The following is a 14,045-nucleotide window of genomic DNA, read 5'->3' as shown; positions in this document are numbered from 1 at the left end:
CATGTGCCTAGTCACTTGTTTTTTTTGTGATACTTTTTATCCCCTTTTTGCCACAATTTCGTGATATCCAATTGGTAGTTACAGTCTTGTGCCATCGCTGCAACTCCCGTACAGACTCGGGAGAGGCGAAGTTCGAGAGCCATGCGTCTGCCGAAACACGACCCTGGCAAGCCGCACTGCTTCTTGACACACTGCTTGCTTAACCCGGAAGCAAGACGCACCAATGTGTCGGAGGAAACGCCGTACAACTGGCGACCATGTCAGCGTGCATGTGCCCGTCCCGTCACAAGCAGTCGCTGGAGCATGATGGGACAAGGACATCCCAGCCGGCCAAACTCTTCCTTTCCCCAGACGACGCTGGGCCAATTGTGCGCCACCTCGTGTCTTGCAGTCGCAGCCGGCTGCATAGCCCGGGATCGAACCCGGGACTGTAGTGACGCCTTTAGCACTATGATGCCTAGTAACTGTTACCCCTACCCACATGTACATACTGTACTACCTCAAATCCTTGTACCCCTGCACATTGACTCAGTACTGGTACTGTTGTTATTGAGTTACTATTTCCTTTTTTATTTAGCAAAGGTACTGTTTAACTCTGCACTGTTAGGAATGGGCTCTAAAGTAAGCATTTCACTGTAAAGTCTACACCTGTTGTATTAGGAGCATGTGACCAATAAAGTTGTATTTGATTTGACACATTTTCTGGAAATGTACCTTTTCTAGTTTAGTCATATTTATCTTAGCTACTTTAGAAGTGTTTACTTTGCAGGCTGACTCATATAATTGAGTTGCAAATGTCCCATACATTGGATGCCCATCTCAACTAGAAGTATCAACAAAACAAAACAAGTTTTGAAGCCACATAATCCAAAAGAAACTTTTTTTTCCCCAAAATGTGTTCCCAATTCACAAATTATTATTTTGATTCACCGAATCCCAACTAATACAATGGTGAAGTGAATCGATCATTTAGTCAAAAATAATTGCTTAAAATAACCATATGAATAGTTTTTTTTTAAATTGTATGGCCTTATTCACGAGTGTTGGTGGAAGGCTTTTTGGAACATGACGAAAACATTAATACGTGCAACTAGAAAGTACAAACCATGTTTTTAATTGGCTACCTAGTTCATTTGTTCTCGATCATATTTTATTGGATAGGCCTACCTGCTGCTATAATGTCCTTTCTGTCTCTCTCCACTTGTGCAATGGCCCACTTGTCTCGCACTATGCAGGTGATGCACACAAACACAGACTCCCTAGTATCATTCTGATACTGGCTAATAAGTTTACTTTTATTTGATTGATAAAATATTTAAAAGAACTGTGCCTAAATAAATTACATTCACAGAAATGATTAAATACATTTCCATGATTTTTCCAAAACTTTTCCAGGCTTGGAAAACACTATTTTAAAATTCCATGACTTTTCCAGGATGTTCATGACCGTACGAACCCTGTAAGGCATGCCTCATAATATGAAAGTAAAACATTCAGGTTTCACACAATTAAGTATGTTTTCAAAATGCATACTGCCTCCAGCTCACATTGTAAAGTGTTGGGTGACACACTGATAGCGTGTCAACTGTTGTTTTTCCTCCCAGTGAATTTAGCCAGCAACATTTTTACCGGTTAATGGAAACCCCGAGCCAGACTGTCCTATTGGACCTTTTTAGATCTTATAATATGTTGAGAGTAGACCCACAACTGATTCAAATGAAATGGATGAAATGAAACATTCAAATAACAGGGCTTTTTGCCATTATTCAAATTTTTAAAAATTCTACAGTTTCCAATTGTACTCACTTGAAAATATTCATTGCATTATGTTGTAGGCTAATCTAGGTAGAATAATAGTATTGTCCACAAAGCCATACAGATTGGATTAACTGTATACAGATTTTTTTTTATTTTGGGAGGTGAGCCAGCAAAAAAAAAAGAAGAAAAAGAAGAAAAAAAATCATACTAATAATTTTACAAAAAATGTTGTAACCCTTGAAATAATACAAAACAACCTTTGTACAAAACCTAGCAACCTCACCAAGAGATTTCAGCCTTTTGTTATTACTACTATTCCTAAACGGCAGGACAAGGAAGTGAATCCGGGTCACTGGCATGAAAGGCAAACACCCTATGCATTGTGCCAATAGGGTTAACCCACTTGGTAGGAATTGTATCATGGCTCATATAGCAAGGATTATGACAGTACAATGGTTTTGGATTGACAGTCACAGGGACCAGTAGGCTTGGGTGATATACCATTTATACCATCTAAGATGTGTAAAATAAATTATATCCAGCTCATGGCTCCAGCTATGCATATGGTTTGCTAACCTGCTAGCTAAGTGGCTAGATGTTAAGATACATCAGAGACATTCAATCCCCTCCTGGATCAAGATCCCTGTTGCCTAAATTATTTTGTGCATCATTTTTTATCTATTTAACCTTTTCACATGCGAATTCCAAATATATCGAACGGTTGACCCAGCGTGAGTTGTTTTATGCACGTGACGTCAAACTGCACCAACTGTCCCAAAAAGTGATTGTTACGCAACACGACAGTTAACACGCGCTGCCTGCTAATTATCTATAGGCTGTTTCAACTTGTCAATTTCAAATTATCTTCCAACAAGTTGTACTTTCTAACAACAGTTTCAATTGAGAGCCTTCCGAGTGGCGCAGTGGTCTAGCTGGGTGACACTAGAGATTCTGGGTTCGAGTCAATTACATTTGTATGGCCTAAACAAGAGCTTTTTGAGCTGCGTGTCTCATGTCTTGGCTGTCTTGACATTCATGCACAATGAGGCACCTGGCCTCTCCGTTATTCCTTTATGTTCTTGTGGATTTATACAGAAAATTGGTGCAGGTTGACTGATTTTATGTGTGGTATGATTGTTAGTTAAGATCTGGACCAACAATCCACCTACCACTATTGTCGCTATGGATAGAGGGCAGGATAGAGGTGACTGTATAGTAAGCGAAAAAGAAAAGGGTAGTGCATAAGGGAAGTACGAAAACACCTTGATAGGAGAGGCGCATGCAAGGAGATGAGAACATTTGGCAATATAGAATAAATTACATGGTAAAAACTGCAAAATGGGGACTGTAAAACAGGGGGGAAATGCACTACTCTCCCATGTGCCCAATATTTTTTTTTTAATTGTTTTATTTGTTTTTTTTTTTAAATCACACAACCCTCCATAAAGCAACAAAAGAAAGTTTGACAACTCCACCTTATTTTGGACCAGCCCCCACCCCCCACCCCCCCCATGTGCGCCACCATCACATGTGCGCTACAAAAACACCCCTGAACAACAGCCTCTTGCTAGGTTTGCACTGGAATGAAAGAAAACGTAAACCTGGAAAATCAAAACTGAGAAAAAAAACTGAATTTGAGAGAAAAAAACCCAAAATTAGGCAAAAAAAACAAAATCTAATCTCAGTTTTCTTCTAGTGTGTGTGTGTGTGTGTGTTCGTGCGCATGTGGCATGGGACAACCTTGATCATGTGCATGAGGGACATTACTGAAGTGTGTTAGAATGTGATCTGGCTGTGAGTGTACCTAGCTCTGGTCTATTCATCTCCCTAACAGAACAGACAGCCATTCCCTTCAGAGGCCTAGTGCAGAGAGTGGAGTGGAGGGGAGTGGATAAAGAGGGGCGATTGTGCTCTCAACTTCAGCAGAGTGAATTCCTCTAAAGGAACACATACACCTGGAAGGAATACACGTGATGCAGCCAACTACATTTCATTGCAGCTCATTTGATAGGCAGAGATCAAAACATACCCTAAATATGACATGAGAGTTAAGAGTTAATGGGCAGGATAAGAACATTCCTTTCATAAAACTAGGAAGGATTCATGGCTTTTTCTTGGCTTTGTAACACCCTGCAGAGGTTATGAACTCTCGAGTCTTTATCAACTCGTTGGAAGGATTCTGATCTTTTTTCTATCCCTCTTGTTTTCTTTGTACTTCGTTTCATTGGCACCGACCCCCCAAAGCTGTACCCCATAGCATACATATGGCTGGAGCTAAGAAAAGCATGGCAAGTTGGCCAAGAAGACAGACCTGCAAAAATAGCAACTATCTGAATGAATATGCTAATAAGCCAATATGAAAGCCAATCTTGTCTGTGTATTTGAGGAATGTGCATCATGCACAGTGCATGCATACCAACATGGAGGAGAACAACTGTCTTTTCCAGTATGGGATACAAACACAATATAATTTTGTAACCCCATCTTTTTCCATTTACAATAAGGTTAGGCCTATACCATCAAGAGTATACAGTTTACAAGAGCAATAAAAGAGTAATAAGCTCTTAGGTGCAATGACACCATAGTATTATATGAGATATGTGTTGCAAATAAAGCAATGTTACATTCTTCTCAGCAGGTAAACTACTTCCAATCTTTAGGTAGACTATGTTACAATGTTGCATATGCCCGGTGTGAGTCTTTTAAAGTAGAGTGTGAACCTCAACATTTCAACTTTATTTTCTTCAGATAGAAATGGTAGCGTACTTTTACAGACTGCAACATGACAGCCGGATGTAGGTAAATGTAAAGAAACAGGTAGCGTTTGGCATCGAAACAATGACAAAGTTCCGAACAAATATCGGTTGACTGTCATGCCTTGCTCATGGAGCACAATGTATGGAACCAGAAGTATATTATTATGGATTTGTCGAACTAACCCATTTATAGATGCAAACTACCTTACGCGCCTATTGATGAAGGTATATTATTCCCGGGGTACTTTTGTTAAGGGTTTGGTTTAAACATTTGCTCTAAATGTTTGTTTTTTTACAAAAAGTTTAATTACTACACATTTACAGGGTTAGGGTTCCCACATGGTCATATCTCCACGTTACAGTGCTTGTATGTTACAGCGCTTGTTTACGGTAGATAGACAGAAGACAGAGGTGACCACCTATGCCAATTATCTATTTTAGCGTCCTCCGAAAACCTGTGTGTAAGCGTAACTGGGGAGGAAGTATAGTTTGTCAACTGAAGGAACACACAGCATAAGGATCTGTGCAAATCTGCTACCATAACCACGGGAAGTTGTTTAGGGGTGGGGGAGTTGCGATTTTTTTGGGCCGACGTGGGGAGGGATGCAGAAGCAAAAACATTGCACGCACTGAAGACGTCTATATTGGTCTGCTAATACAGGACTCGTAAAGGCCCAGTGGACTACTTTTGTGAGAGAAAAAAAAATCAACTAAATGTATTTGAGTGTTTACCAGCATCTGTAATTTGAGTCTGATAATAATCTGTACAAAACATTTAATCTGATAATACTTACTTGATATATGTTTTTCCTGTTTCTTGAAATACTTACAACGTATTTCTATGGTGGGGGTGCAACTCATTTCTATGTGAAAACTCAAATGATCTATTCATTCCTTTTCCATTTTAGTAGATGCTCTTTTCCAGAGCAACTTACAGTACAGCGAGTGCATACCTTTTCATACTTGTCACCTATGGGAATCGACCCCACAACCTAAGCATTGCAAGCGCCATGCTCTACCAACTGAGCCACATCACCACCTCACATCATCACAAACCACTTGATGTCTTAATGTTCTCAATTACTGTATTGTGCATTGTTTTTCTTCATGGTTATGGAGTCTACAGGTACAAACCTAGATGACCAGATGACAGTAATGAACATTTACATTAAGTGGTTTGTAAGGATGGTCAATTAATACTGCGGTTGTTTTCCATGATATTTGATCAAGAAAAATATTTAATTTGATGTGGATGTTTTTGCCCATAACTTTACACCTTTTATGTAAATGTTTGAGCACAGGGTTTTGTTCTTTCTGGATTCCATTAGAATGACAATTGCAGAGAAAGGGACAGGGCAACAACTCTTACAATCCCAATTATTGAATCCTGCAAGACTTAAGTTCTTAAGTTCACTACGGTTGGTCTCATCCTGGATGCTAATTGGTTAAAACCGCATTCCAGCCGATGTCTATTCCACAAGTTAACCACCGACTAAAGCTATGACGTTGAAAAGCCTATTTACTCTGTTCCATCTCACTGCGCAATCCACTGCCCAGCCAGGCAATTTATAAACTGGATCTCGACTTTAAAAAGCATCATCAGCATTTGTATAAACCTTGCTGTCTGTCTCTCCAACATTTGCAACATTGTTTCAAAATTGAAATTCGATCTCCAGCTGCCCTTTAGTAATGAACATCCCTGGAGTCGGGAGGAGACAGACAGGCAGGCAAGGCAGCTTTTCTCAGCCAGTCGAAATCATGAATTATCTGGCATCATTGTTATGGATATATACAGGGAAATAACAATAGAAAACAGGTAAAAACAAAACAAAATGCAGCTAGTTTGATGTCTTTCCAACTTCAGTTTGAAGTGATTGTGGTAGGTGTGTTGTTGGCTAGCTCCTCTGAACAACAGTGTCCTGACAAGAAAGAACATGTTTTATGCCAGGCGAAATTACGCATCATTAGCTCATTATTATGGATGTATCCAAATAAATGTCACTAGAAAACAGCTTAAACAAACACAAATACAGCTAGTTTTCTGTTATTCTGGTTGAACTGTTTGACGTGACTGTAAGTGGAACATTTGGAACAAATGACTGGGTCCCGTCCATAGATACAGGAGCTACATCTTGTGCAAGAATGAAATAGTATGAATAAATTCATCAAAAAAAGGTTTTTAATTGAAATATGTGAATCATTATTTGAATATGATGGTAACCCGTTGTTTAAAGTGGTAATGCCATCGAAGACGGTGTTTGGAGGATATATTGGCACCTTTTGAGACCCGAGACGAACAACACCGGTGACAATATATCCTCCAAATACTGGCTTCTCGGGCATTATCGCGTAATTATACACCTACTTTTTTTTGCCAAAGCAGAGATGCGGTGGGAAAAAATTGCCACCCTACAGATGTCTATATCTGTCCCTAATACTTGTAAGGGCTGGTGCACTACTTTTGTATTATATATATATATATATATATATATATATATATATATATGTATATATAATTATTATTTTTTTTCCTTCTTCTAGATGTGCTGAAGCACCCCTACTTCTCAGGGCTATGTCTGCTACAGTATCTTTTTATTGTTAAGATTATTTCAGGCTGAGAGAAGGGGCATATCAGCACGTTTATTAACATTTCGAAACATTAAAACACAGCGTCGGATTGTAGTTCACAGGTAAGCCAACCGTGGGCAGTTATCTACCGAAACCCCGAAGAAGAAGCTAATGTCAAACTTGATCTAGATAGACTGTATCACATCCGGACATGATTGGGAGTCCCATAGGGCGGCGCACAATTGGCCCAGCGTCTTCCGAGTTTGGCCGGGGTAGGCCATCAATGTAAATACAAATTTGTTCTTAACGGACTTGCCTAGTTAAATGAAATGTTAAATACAATGTACAAAAAATGGCAAATAATGTATAGAAACCCCGCGCTTGAATTCCTTAGCTCGGACAATACTTTCTAAGCTAATATGCTGTTCGTGTGACAGACTACAGTGAATGCCTTGCGAGTTTATAGCTTACCTTTCATGCAAATAATGCCAATTGAGAGGAAAGTAGCCACCGGTGGCTTTCTGGTGTTGGTAACCTTAGAGTTTGTATTGCCTTCTCGCCGTTGTCGGTCATTCTTCGTAGATAGTTCCATGATTGTCAGCTACTGGGTACTAGAGACTGTAGCGACAAAAGGAAAACAGGGAACTCCGCACGTCTGCGCAAAAAGAGCACAACCTATGCAGGTCGAGCAGAAGGTATGGAAGGTAGGACAACCTACTTCAACCACCTCTCCGGGAACACCAAGAGGGAAGACAACCACGTAAAATAGCACTGTTTAGATATGACTGAATAGTTAGATAAATTTGGAAAACAAGTTTGCCATATATCCCATGTTCTTCTTGTAGTCTGTAATAGAAATGTAGATTGGGAATATTAATCTAGTATTTGCACAATCTTTTGGTTGATTTCGTACTCCACCTCTCTCTTATGAGCCGTCCACCTAGAAATCCGATCAAAAGACCTGTTCAGTCCTGAACCCACATGAGTCTCGATCATCGGTGCCTGGAACTCGTCTTTTTCTCCTACAACGCGCACTCTTACTCACTCCCATTGCCGTCGCTTCCGGTATCTAGGCTGGTAATCGCATGCTAGGGATAAAGAATACAATGCTGCTTCCCCCTGGTTGAAAGTAGTCAGGAGAGATTTGTTCAACGTGTATTAAATAACTTAATTGTTATGGAAACACTATAACTCCACTGCAAATTATTCTAAATAAACTAAAATAATGGGTCATTTCCTAAATGTACAGTTTGTATAGCCTAACATAAATTATTTTGATTTCTCAGCCAGGTGCAATTCAACACAAATCAAATGTATTGGTCACATACACATGTTTAGCAGATGTTATTGAGTGTGTAGTGAAATGCTTGTTACCTTTATGCATCCTGGACTTTGGCGATCAAAGGGTCAAGTTTACACAGAGTCTGTCCACTCTTGGACACTTCTGTAGTAACACTTTCATTACTAGCCTACAAGTTAGGAAAGGCATAAGAATAGAACCTTCTTGATTGTTATTCATCTCATGAATAGACCTTGTGAATAAAAGAAAAGCCAGCCACATCCCTACACCAACACCTCGCTTCTAGCTAAACACCTTCTTCGCCTGCTTTGAGGATAACAACATGAGCCGCCGACATGGGTCCCCAGCACTCACGAGGACTATGTGCTCCTGATCTCTGTGGCCAATGTGAGTAAGACATGTATGCGGGTTAAGACTAGCAGGGCTGCCGGCCCAGACAGCATCCCAAGCGGCATCCTCAGAGCATGTGCAGACCAGCTGGCTGGAGTGTTTACAGCCTTCTCTCACTATCCCAGTCTGTTGTCCCCACTTGATTCAAGATGTCTACCATCATTCCTGTACCCAAGAAAGCGAAGGTAACTGAACTAAATGTCTATTCCCCGTAGCACTTATTTCTGTAATCATGAAGTGCTTTGAGAGGCTAGTTACAGTCTGAAACCCTCCCTGTGCAACTGGGTCCTCGACTTCCTGACAGGCCGACCCAAAGTGGTGAAGATAGACAACTCCTCCGCCACGCTGATCTTCAACACAGGGGGGCATGCTCAGCCCCCTCCTGTTCATCCATGACTCTGTGGCCATGCACGTCTCTAACTCAATCATCAAGTTTGCTGACGACAACAGTGGTAGGCCGGATTACCAACAACAACGAGACAGCCTAACAGGAAGGAGATGAATGCCTTGGCGGAGTGGTGAAAGGAAAATAATCTCTCCCTCAACGTCAACAAAACGAAGGAGCTGATTGTGGACAGCAGAGAGCACACCCCCACCCACATAGACGGGGCGGCTGTGGAGAAGGTCAAAAGTCTCAAGTTTCTCGGCGCACATATCACTGACGACCTGAAATGGTCCCTTCACACAGACAGTGTGGTGAAGAAGGCACAAGAGCGCCTCTTCAACCTCAGGAGGCTGAAGAAATTTGTCTTGGCCGCTAAGACCCTCACAAATTTATACAGAGCATCCTGTCGGGCAGTGTCACCGCTTGGTACGTCAACTGCACCGTCAGAGACCACAGGGCTCTCCAAAGTGTGGTGTGACAGCCCATCGCATCATCTGGGGCACACTGCCTGCCCTCCAGGACATCTACTGCAACCGGTGTCACAGAAATGCCAAGAACATCGTCAAGGACTCCAGCCACCCGAGCCACAGCCTGTTCACCCCGCTACCTTCTAGGAGGCGTAGACAGTACAGGTGCATCAAAGCTGGGACTGAGAGAATCTGTTTATCTCCAGGCCATCAGAATGTTTAACAGTCACCACTAGCTGGTCTCTGCCCAGTATCCTGCCCTGAACCTCAGACACTGTCACTAGCCGGCTACCACCCGGCACTCTACCCTGCACCTTAGATCCTGCTGCCCTATGTACATATAGTCAACATTGGTCACTTTAATAATGTTTACACACTATTTAACACACTTTATACAGTATATAGTGTGTTCTGGTCATGGCTCATGCTATAAATACTGCTATACCCACCTTTTCTATTCACATACTGTTCATAATGTCTATACACACCATTCACATATATATGACTTATCCTTGAAGCTAATTTCCTGCAATTCCATACATTTTCCTATGGGGATTTGTACTGTCTATTTATATAATGTTTTCTCGACATAGTTCATTCTAATATTTCTACTACTGTACATGGCACTTTAGTTCCACTGTTTATACTCACCGCATATTTATTTATACATATTTGACATAGCTCACTCAAATATATCTACTGCTATACATATCATGCCTAGGATATCTTGTGTAAATTCATCCGATGTAGGTACGTATGGATTGCATTCGGATTACTGTTACAGTGCTATTTGGGTTGGTATTGGATTTTTTTCCAGACATTTCTTGTCAATCTTTATTTATTTTATTATTTGTGTACCTAACATTTTCCTGTAATGTTAGGAGCTAGTAAAATAAGCATGTCGCTGCACCCGCTATAACATCTCAAATCAAATCAAATTGTATTGGACGCGTAACATATTTTGCAGATGTAATCGCAGGTGCAGCTGAATGCTTATGTTTCTATCTCAAACAGTGAAGTATACCTAACAGTACAAAACAATTCACACAAATCCCTCAAATAAAAATGAAGACATTAAGAAGTATCAGAACAAGCAATGTCAGAGCCCGGAATACGAATATATATACAGCTGAAGTCGGAAGTTTACATACACCTAGGTTGGGGTCATTAAAACTTGTTTTCAACCACTCCACAAATTGCTTGTTAACAAACTAAAGTTTTGGCATGTCGGTTCGGACATCTACTTTGTACATGACAAAGATAATTTGTCCAAAAATTGTTTACAGACAGATTATTTCACTTATAATTCACTGTATCACAATGCAAGTGGGTCAGAAGTTTACATACACTAAATTGAATGTGCCTTTAAACAGCTTGGAAAATTACAGAAAATGATGTCATGGCTTTAGAAGCTTCTGATAGGCTAATTGACATCATTTGAGTCAATTGGAGGTGTACCTGTGGATGTATTTCAAGGCCTACCTTCAGACTCAGTGCCTCTGCTTGACATCATGGAAAAATCTAAAGAAATCAGCCAAAACATTGTAGACCTCCACAAGTCTGGTTTATCCTTGGGGGCAATTTCCAAACACCTGAAGGTACCACGTTCATCTGTACAAACAATAGTATGCAATGTATGTCTGCTCAAACGATCAAAAACAGACTCCATGAGGGTGGTATGAGGGCCCGGCATCCACAGGTGGGGGTTGTGCTCACAGCCCAACACCGTGCAGGACGTTTGGCATTTGCCAGAGAACACCAAGATTGGCAAATTCGCCACTGGCGCCCTGTGCTCTTCACAGATGAAAGCAGGTTCACACTGAGCACATGTGACAGAGTGGAGAACGTTCTTCTGCCTGCAACATCCTCCAGCATGACCGGTTTGGCGGTGGGTCAGTCATGGTGTGGGGTGGCATTTCTTTGGGGGGCCGCACAGCCCTCCATGTGCTCGCCAGAGGTAGCCTGACTGCCATTAGGTACCGAGATGAGATCCTCAGACCCCTTGTGAGACCATATGCTGATGCGGTTGGCCCTGGGTTCCTCCTAATGCAAGACAATGCTAGACCTCATGTGGCTGGAGTGTGTCAGCATTTCCTGCAAGAGGAAGGCATTGATGCTATGGACTGGCCCGCCCGTTCCCCATACCTGAATCCAATTGAGCACATCTGGGACATCATGTCTCGCTCCATCCACCAACACCACGTTGCACCACAGACTATCCAGGAGTTGGCGGATGCTTTAGTCCAGGTCTGCCACCTCATCAGGAGCATGCCCAGGCGTTGTAGGGAGGTCATACAGGCCACACACACTACTGAGCCTCATTTTGACTTGTTTTAAGGACATTACATCAAAGTTGGATCAGCCTGTAGTGTGGTTTTCCACTTTAATTTTGAGTGTGACTCCAAATCCAGGCCTCCATGGGTTAATAAATTTGATTTCCATTGATCATTTTTGTGTGATTTTGTTGTCAGCACATTCAACTATGTAAAGAAAAAGTATTTAATAAGAATATTTCATTCATTCAGATCTAGGATGTTAGTGTTCCCTTTATTTTTTTGAGCAGTGTAGTAGGGATCAATGAAAGAAAGCCATGTAAATACATGCATATTCATCTCCTTTTCAGCACCAATTGGTTGTTTTAAAGATACTCTGATATTGAATATTATTTAGGCAAGGTCCGAATTACGGTGAGAGATTAGCTCCCCTAAAAGCAACAAAAGTCCAAATTTGGGGGGCCTCTAAATAATGCAAATTAAACCATTCTCCTATTTGTTTAAAATGTAGTCGTAAATATGTTTTATAAATGGTAAATATTAAAATAAAAGCTTCCAAATTAAATAAACTCTCCCACCTCTGTCATGGTTTAACCAGAAGTCACCAACCCGTTGATCACTGTCGACAAGCTGATCTTGGAAGCATTCCAAGTCAATCACGAGGAGATTTTTTTTTTTAAATCATAAATGTCTAAATGTTTTAATTTATTATTATTATTTATTAATTTAATTTCAAATGCGCCCCGTGTGAGCCCTGTGTGTAGTGATGGGAGTCGAAGGGCGGGGGAGGGGTATATCCGCCTAGCTCAAAGACACTTGTTGTAACGCTCACGAGCTATCAAGCTAACAATACGACAGCGGAGGCACAACGGAAAAAGCAACAACAAAAAAAAATGTTCATGTAGAATGGGGACACGGTTTTCTGTTCACCGTAGTTAAGGATGAAAGGATTTGCCTGATTTGTCACCAGGCTGTAGCGCTCGCAAAAAGGGTTAAGGTGGAGCGGCAGCACACCATCCAAGTTCAAAGAAACCTACCCGCTAAAGAGCACGCTTAGTTCAAAGAAAGTTGACAAGATCAAGTTTGTATTGAAAGCACAGCGGTCGCTTTTTTACCAAACCGACAGCTAAAAGTAAGGCTGCAACAGAGGCATCCTTCCGTGTCAGCCATCTCTTGGCTAAACATAATAAATCGTTCACCAATGGAGGCAATGGCAGTTGCCGCCGAGACGTCATTCAAATACGTCAATCTACAATGTACTTCCTTATAAACTCACCAAATCTGCACATACATTGATGTTATTCTCTGAGGCTGTCTGAAACATTTCCCAGTCTGCGTGAACAAAACAATCTTGAAGTGTGGATTCAAATTGGTCAGACCAGCGTTGAATAGTTCTAGTCACGGATTCATCCTGTTTGAGTTTCTGGCTATAGGACGGTAGGAGCAAAATGGAGTTGTGGTCGGATTTGCCGAAGGGTGGGCAGAGGAGGGCCTTGTATGCATCGCAGAAGTTGGAGTAGCAGTGATCCAGTGTATTGCCTGCACAAGTGCTACAATCAATATGCTGATAGAATTTAGGTAGCCATTTACGTAGCCTTGTTCTCAAATTTGCTTTGTTAAAATCCCCAGCTACAATAAATGCAGCATCAGGATATATGGTTTCCAGTTTGCATCGAGTCCAGTGTAATTGCTTGAGGGACTTTGTGGTATCGGCTTGAGGATGGATATACCCGGCTTTGAAAACAACCCAACGAGAATTCTCTTGGGAGAAAATATGGTCCTCATTTGATTGTAAGGAATTCTAGGTCAGGTGAACAAAAGGACTTGAGTTCCTGTATGTTGTTACGATTACACCACGAGTCGTTAATTATGAAGCATACACCCCCACCCTTCTTCCCAGAGAGATGTTTATTTCTGTTGGCACGACGCATAAAGAATCCCGGTGGCTGTACCGACTCCGTCAACATATCCCGAGAGCCATGTTTCTGTGAAACAGAGAATGTTACAATCCCGGATGTCTCTCTAAAAAGCAACCCGTGCCCTAATTTTGTCTACCTTGTTACCTAGAGAGTGGACTTTGGAGAGTAATATACTCTGAAGCGGTGGGGGTGTGCACGCCTTCGAAGCCTGACCAGGAGGCCGCCCCAT

At 41.4% G+C, this 14,045-nt stretch overlaps 1 protein-coding gene across 1 annotated transcript in view; it reads right to left on the bottom strand.

Annotated features, from left to right (window-relative positions):
* Positions 1-8,118, bottom strand: part of LOC115135365 (inactive tyrosine-protein kinase 7-like) — a 211,400-nt gene extending 203,282 nt beyond the window's left edge. The window contains exon 1 of the mRNA XM_029669993.2: positions 7,554-8,118. Coding sequence (XP_029525853.1) covers positions 7,554-7,674 — 121 coding nt within the window. The 5' untranslated portion in view covers positions 7,675-8,118. The remainder of the gene's footprint in view (positions 1-7,553) is intronic.
* Between the last annotated feature and the right edge of the window lie 5,927 nt (positions 8,119-14,045).

The sequence above is a fragment of the Oncorhynchus nerka genome, linkage group LG10 (genome assembly GCF_034236695.1).
Source record: "Oncorhynchus nerka isolate Pitt River linkage group LG10, Oner_Uvic_2.0, whole genome shotgun sequence".
In the NCBI taxonomy this organism is placed as follows: Eukaryota; Metazoa; Chordata; class Actinopteri; order Salmoniformes; family Salmonidae; genus Oncorhynchus; species Oncorhynchus nerka.
The sequence above is the reverse complement of the archived record's forward strand: the minus strand, read 5'-3'. Positions and strand labels throughout refer to the sequence as shown.